General features: G+C 36.9%; 1 protein-coding gene across 1 annotated transcript; it reads left to right on the top strand.

Moving 5' to 3' along the window:
* The first annotated feature begins 2735 nt into the window (after positions 1–2735).
* On the top strand, positions 2736–6908 carry LOC113752587 (zinc finger protein JAGGED-like). Its single transcript, XM_027296692.1, has 5 exons — positions 2736–2758; positions 4652–4749; positions 5309–5443; positions 5810–5909; positions 6347–6908. The coding sequence occupies exons 1-5, from the start codon at positions 2736–2738 to the stop codon at positions 6906–6908; spliced, it is 918 nt and encodes a 305-aa protein (XP_027152493.1).
* Positions 6909–7358: the final 450 nt, after the last annotated feature.

Raw genomic sequence — 7358 nt, 5'->3', positions numbered from 1 at the left:
TTTAGTCATTGATGAAAATGACAAAGAAGAATTAGTATCGCTAGCTTATATGACTGACTTCCCTGGAACGCGATGAATATAAAAATCAAATTGCCCTTATCAGATATGCAATATTATTTTTTACTCCCTTTTGCTGGATCATATTGAACCAGCGAGTTCATATTCCATGCATCATCTTTTTGTAACGCAATAGTTTTGATGCGTTCTTTTCACATTCCATTGTTCCCTTTCCATGATATTTGAGCGGTTCCCTAGCCTTCTTTGGTACATTAACAATTTACTTAAGAATAATTTGCGTCAAAGTGGGAATTTCTTGAAAGTATATTGGAATTGACCAGACGAAAATAACTTTTTGTTGTGCATGGCATCTAATACTACTTCTTTTGGAAATTGGGACCTCTTCTGTTCTTCTGCGCCATTTTCTTTTTCTATATTGGAAATAAAGAACATTGTGTCTAATTTCAAAAGTTACAACTACCATGTGTTGGAGCTCCAACAAAAGGAAAATAGTAAAATAAATGTGTGGGTTCCGTCTGTAACTGTTTTTTTTTTTTTTTAACCATACAGTGTATGCAATAATCACATACGTATGATCATTTAAGATGAAATAAGAAAACTGATGGTGAAAGAAGTATAATGACTCAAGAAAACTTATGTAATCATTGTATGAATCATATGCTCTACAAATTGGTCCCTAGACTAAGCATTATAAGTATTTTGCAAATACGTTTTGATTCAATTGATAAGAACGAAACATTTTCTTATAAAAAATAGATCGTGTATAAGAACTCCTCTAGGATCCAAACTAAGCGTTATAAGTATTTTGCTGGTATGTTTTGATTCAATTAATAAGAACGAAACATTTTCTTACAAAAAGTAGATCGTGTATGAGAACTCTTCTAAGGTGTATGTCCTGACCCATGGTGACTCATGGGTGATTGGAACTGAATCCATCCAAACTAATCCCTACCAAAGAAAAGGAAAAAGCACGCAAGTATTTTCGTCGAAGAAATTAGAGAAAGAGACTGTGTGCCCACTATTATCATGCGAGTTTCGGACTTTAATTTGCAGCCCCCTATCAGTTGGAGAATATGGGCTATAGCTTCAGGATTCTGTAGGAGCCTGAGCTGTGTCTTTTGGTCTGAGGAGACAACATCCATTGTTACGAAAATTTAGTCAGAGGACATTTAATGGGCTTGGCCTGATGTATAATAGTTTACTGGGGTTCAGTTAGAGGCTATTGCACTGGGCTTGGCCTGATTTAGAACCGTAATGTTGAAAGCCCAAATGGAACAGAAAGAAAGCGGGGAAAAGTAAAAACCAAAAAAGAGCAAAGAAATAAAAGAAATTCAAGCGTGAAGAGATTAAAATGAGTAAAAAGAAAAACTCAAGCATGCTCTGTTTAAACAGTTAAGCGTAGTTAGACTTCAACAACGGTAAGAAAACACACACACACACCCGGATCTAAGGTAACGCCACCAGTTTACCCAAAAGGCAATTGCTGTTAAGCGTAGTTAGACGCTTTGTCAAATTTTGTAGCAAAACCGCACTTTTGCTCATTTGATGGATCTTTTTGGAGGCAGGTAAAGTGAAAGAATTCCCGAAGAGAGATGATCCATTGACCTTTAAAGAAATTGAACGGTTCCCTTTCATCGTCCAAGGATATACCAACATGAAGTTTGAATACCAAATAAAGTTGGTCCTTCAAAACTCTTTATTTTTTTTGGAAACTAATTATGAAGAAATGGTCGTTATGAAAATCATCGAAGAATTCTCCACATATGCATTAAATCTTATGAAGAAATATTGCTTAGAGAATAATTTGCTAATTTCAAGGAAAAATGTAGGATATATACCTATAACAAATTTGGAATTCTACCAATTTCGTCGTCATCAAGATCTGCATTTGTTTTCTGATGATTAAATAAGGGATCGTGCTGCAGTGACGACAAGTCACCTCACGAAATACTGAAATAATGCTAGTTACTGGTAGTTGTCTAAATTACCCACCTTTAGCAACAATTTTGGTCTTTTAGCGTCTTTTCTGATTCCATTAAAATAATGATTATAAATTCTATGTAAGTTTTTTTTAACTAAAATGGTAGGTTCGTTCACTAAACTAGTAACTTTAATCATTCATCAAATTTACCAGTTTATTTATAAAACTTACCATTTTTAACAAAAACTTACCATTATTTGAATTAAACTTACTAATTATAATTGTTGTAACTTTCTTAAGTAAAATGGTAAGTTTGGACAATTCACCAATTTACCAGTTTATTTGTAAAACTTACCATTTTTCACAAAAAACTTACCATAATTTGAATCAAACTTACTAATTATAATTGTTGTAACTTTCTTAAGTAAAATGATAAGTTTGTGAAATAAAGTAGTAAGTTTGGACAATTCACCAATTTACTATTTTATTTGTAAAACTCATCATTTTTCAACAAAAACTTACTATTATTGAATTAAACTTACTAATTATAAAGTAGTAAGTTTCATTGAAGAAGTAGTAACGTTTGATATTTAAAGAGTAAATTTCATATCACACTTATAATATACCAATTTTATTACCAAAGTTACCATATTACCACCTGATGTTACTTTGAATATTGGAAACCTAAATTAACAGTAGTGCAATTGTTACTACAGATATCAATTTTGGATGTGGAAACCACTATTAACCGGTTGTACCAGTATTTTAATGTAAAATATTCACAGTTATTGTAACGATGGGCACTATAGCATTATCCCAGTACTTCTCCTTGTGTTTTCTAGCTCTTCTTCTAACTTGTAGCGTGCTCAATTCTCCCCCACCATCCCCCTCCTCCCCCAACGGGCGACCGGCTGCATTATTCCCCCCCCCACCACACAAACCCCCAGTCCAATCGATCAAGTCATTCCATGACGTTACATTTAGGAACACAAGTTCAGTTTAGGTTCGCCTATTTGATCCGTTTGCGATATATGTTACTATTTCGAGTTGGGTAACCTGAAATTCTGATTCCACCATTCAACATAAGAAAACGACTCCTTTTTGAGTGCAGTTAATATTGTCTTTATTTTTCTTATGAGTTGCAACTGTACTGAAATGAAAATCCTTGACAAGATTCATATGTATCCTAGTGATGGAAACACTTCAATGATAAATGGGAAAGTCAGGATACTGCATTTGATACCAAGAGGCCCTAGGCTTCCTGTACGCATCATAGTATCTATTCTGCAGCATGCATGCTCGATCTCCTACAAATGATGCCAGTTTATTATGACTAGACAGCATGAGTTAGAGGCAAGGTTTCCGGCCCCCCTCCTCTTTTTGTCTTGACTGCCTCCAGAGTATGAATGTCATCTTCTGCAGCCGAGGACCCTTGTGATTTGTGAAGTTAGACCGACTGATTAATTTAAGAAACGAAAATTGATGTTTATTCCATCTTGTCTTGTACGATATAGGATTTTTTGTTGTTAGATTTAGCTCTTTAAACCGGACCATGAAAATCATTATCATTTCAAAAGTTGTTAAAACTATTGAAGGTACATCTCTTTTTCTAAACGTTTGAAATGCCAAAAGTTGTACTTAAAAGCACTTCAAGGTCACTTAAATTAGCTTTTTTTGTTTTTTGTAAAGTGGTTTTTAACTTCAAACCTTGACTATAATCGAGAGATTATATGCCATTTTCACATTTTGGGGTTCAACAATTAGAAGTACTAATTGCATGAGAAAATCGAGATACGATGGCATTTAGTGTAGAAACTAAAAGACTAGAGTGTTGAAATCGATGTTCTTCACTGCGGTATCTACCATATTTTTAAACCTTTTCTAACTTTCACTCTTTACCGCACAAAATTCAAATGAGAAAATCTCAACAATGGATTTTTTTTTTTTAAATTTTTTCCAAACAACTCTTGATAAACACTCCCCCGACTATACACGAAGTATAAATGCATGTTGGCTTATACACATGCAACAATTCACTATATCATTGGACATGAGACTAGTAAAGATCCTCCAGCTAGGGCAATAAACCTAGCAGGTAAGGCCAACACTTGCACCTTAGAATGCACACAAATACTTGAGAGGCCACGTCCCTCTCAATATCTCTCTCCCGCTCAGTCCTAACCAAATGACAGCACCAGCCCCAAGCCCTCCTGATCCCTCCTCTCAATCCTATTCCTCTATCCATCTCCCACACTCCTTTTTAAAGTCACGAGACTCTCTGTTCCCCCCTCTCTCTCTCTCTCTCTCTCTCATATCTATATGCTTTTTCAATTGGAAAGAAATGTCTCAAGAGAGGGTGGCAGTAGAACTGCGAGAGAGATTTTTATAAGCTCCTTTCTTCATCATCACTCAACAACTCAACTACCCCTTCTCTCTACATTTCAGTCCCAAACTGAAGTCTTATAATTCCCCAAGTTTTAGTTATTATCCCTTCATCTGTAGAACAATTTTTTTAACCTCATATTTCCTTCTGTCCTTCTCTGTCGGTCGGTGCCATGTAGGTTTCCAACACACACACTCACACTCACACACAAGAACAACAACATTCACACACACACATACTTTTTTCCGTTTATCTTCTTCCTTATGTGTTGTTTCTTTAAGCAAATTTTGCATTTTTGTTATTTCTTGCCCTTTATTTGTATTTTCCAGGAGATCAGAAGAAAACCCGCTAGACCTCAACAACTTACCAGAGGATTATAGTAAAGATGGCAAACAAGTCATAGAAGACAGCTCTTCATATGCTGCTGGTACATCACTTTGTCTAGTGTACTATTTGAATGTCCCTCACTCATGAGTTCATATATCATCATCTTTTCCTCCCCCAACTCAAAAATAAAGATGGTTGTCAAAGAGAATAAGATCTTTCCGTGATTTTAACTTGAAGTAATCAACGAGAATCAGCTAAACCTTTTCCCTTCCCTTCTGTTACATTTAAAACAAAATATTACATTTTTGGATTTCCTTAAACCATTCCTGACTTCTTTGCTTTTGTGTAAAAAGAGTCTAAAGACATGATAATTTTTTTTTAATGGAATGCCCTTTTTTCCCTACTGTGATTCAAGACTTCTTTTTTCTTACTACTTTCTTCTATCTGTTGATGATTTTGGACTTGATCGAAGAGCCTAGCTAGCTAGGTGGAAGTTTTTTCTTTCTGTTGTTCCTTTTTTTTTTTTTGGTTTTCTTTTCTTTTCAATTAATAGTTGAATTCATCTTGTGCTGCTTAGTGGCCTTAGGGTTGTCTATGGTGGTTTAGTAAGGTACAAAAGAATGGTCTCATCAAGGTTTCTTGAATTGGCATTTTTGCAGCAGGCTATAGGAGAAAGAAAAGCGGCGCTAAGGATGGAAAAGATGACAGTGGGAAGGTCTACGAATGTAGGTTTTGCTCCCTCAAGTTCTGCAAGTCTCAAGCTCTTGGGGGACACATGAATCGTCACCGCCAGGGCAAGTCTTTTCAATTTATTCCCACTTAATTTTTTTTATATCTAATTGCCAGTAATAAGTTCCATATATAAGAAGTATATTTATTTATCCGTTTGTTCCAAATTCCAACCAAGACTGATGGAGTAAGAATTAAAGTGAAGTCTTGAGTCAGTTGACATTATTAAATTTGTTTAACTTGGACAGAGTAAATTCCTCCAATGATTTTCCATGAAACGAAGTCATGTCAATCTTGTTTTCCACGAAAAAACAGAAAATTTTGAGTGGGAATTTTTTTTGCTGAAATTCTTGGTGGGGTTTGGGTTTGTTTCATTCAGCAAAATTTTGATCTGATATGATTTGATGTTTTGTTGTATATTTGTTCGTCAGAGAGGGAGACAGAAACACTGAACCGGGCTCGTCAGCTGGTCTTCAATAACGATCCCTTATTAGGACAAGGACCTCATCACCACCACCACCACCACCTAGGGTATGTATGCTCTTCTTGCTGTGCCACTGCCATCTGTCTAGTCTTTTCTTTTCTCCTCAGTTTTCCCTAAGATTACTTTCATTGATAGACACAGATTTTGATGAGGTTTTGTATACCACCTAAAAATTGCAAGTTTTAATGTTTTTGGCACCAAAACATTTGATCCTTTTAGGCCCCCATGATAAATCACACTTTCATAGTCAAATGGTGTTTTTCTTTCTTTTTTTCCATTTTTCACTAGGGCTTTTAGTCCACCTAGTATAAAAAAGTTTTCAGCTGATGCAACTACTTTTCTTGGCACCAAAACCTTTCTAGGCAAAGGGGCTATTTTTATAATTTACTTCTTTGAGACGGACTCTTGATAGCTTTAGCGTTGTTCTATTCTTGATCATTTTCATCAAACATGTACGAATGAGCGTGTAATATATAATAAGCAGCCAGCCAATGCAACAAGGAGGCTTTCATCAAACCGCGAATTTAAGTGATCCAACAATGCCATTTCGATCAGTCTACCCAACAAGGCTATTCTCGGGTTCCACCCCCACCTTGCTTCCACAAGGGCAACCATCACCTCAGTCACCATACATGTATTCATCGCCTTCCCGGCTCGTTCCCTTTCCATCCCAGTTTCCAGCCGTGAACGACTACTTCGTCGGCCATGTCGTCCCGGGGGGAAACGCTGCTTACTCAAGCTGCAGTCCTAACCAAGCAGAAATTACTGGTAACAACTACACTTGCATTGGTGCACCGGTTATAGGGCACGCATTTAATGGAAGCATCACCCGAGGGAGTAGTACTACTGATCATCATGCCTCAGGAGGAGGAGGAGTTGGTGCTGATGATGTTGGTGGGGGTGGTAGTAGAGAAATGACACTGTATAATAATCATGACGAAGGATTAAATTGGGGACGGAGCGGCAGCTGCACAGGAGGAGCAGGAGGGACGACACAGAAACGTTTGGATCCTTCATCGATCAATCGGTTTCAAGATGGATTCTAGTAGTAATTAGTATTAGCTAGAGTTGTTATTGGTATCGGTATTTTTTTTCTTTTTTTTTTTTTGGGGTGAAGTGACAGTGGTCTGGCTGACAAACCACTCAGACAAGAGCGAAGGAGAATCCCAACAAACTGACAATGGAGGGGTCGGGGAGAAAGAGAGAAGTTTTGGTTTTTCTACAGGTCTGGAAACAGCTTTAAAAGAGCTAGGACTCATGCTCGCAAGATGGTTTGGCTGGAAGCTAGGTGGGACTTGGGGAGGGATTGGTTGGATGAGAGACTTTGGGAGGATTGTCTTGGAATGTAAGATTAGACCATACTAGAACGAATTGTCTGTAGAATGGGAACTAGACATGAGGAGAATTGCTCGAGCAAATGAGACTGGGACTTGGATTTGAACTGAAAGTAAACAAAAACCCTTTTGCTTTTCGTTCTATGCATGAGATTTTTACCA

This window comes from Coffea eugenioides, chromosome 11 (assembly GCF_003713205.1).
Source record: "Coffea eugenioides isolate CCC68of chromosome 11, Ceug_1.0, whole genome shotgun sequence".
Classification (NCBI taxonomy): Eukaryota; Viridiplantae; Streptophyta; class Magnoliopsida; order Gentianales; family Rubiaceae; genus Coffea; species Coffea eugenioides.
This window is presented reverse-complemented; position numbering and strand designations above follow the sequence as displayed.

Bases quoted from the DNA above. Each gene is read 5' to 3' on its own strand.
- LOC113752587 (XM_027296692.1), top strand. From the start codon at position 2,736: ATGGGCACTATAGCATTATCCCA. The intron at 2,759-4,651 runs GTACTTCTCCTT...TGTATTTTCCAG, and splicing joins GGCACTATAGCATTATCCCA to GAGATCAGAAGAAAACCCGC. The intron at 5,910-6,346 runs GTATGTATGCTC...TATAATAAGCAG, and splicing joins CACCACCACCACCACCTAGG to CCAGCCAATGCAACAAGGAG.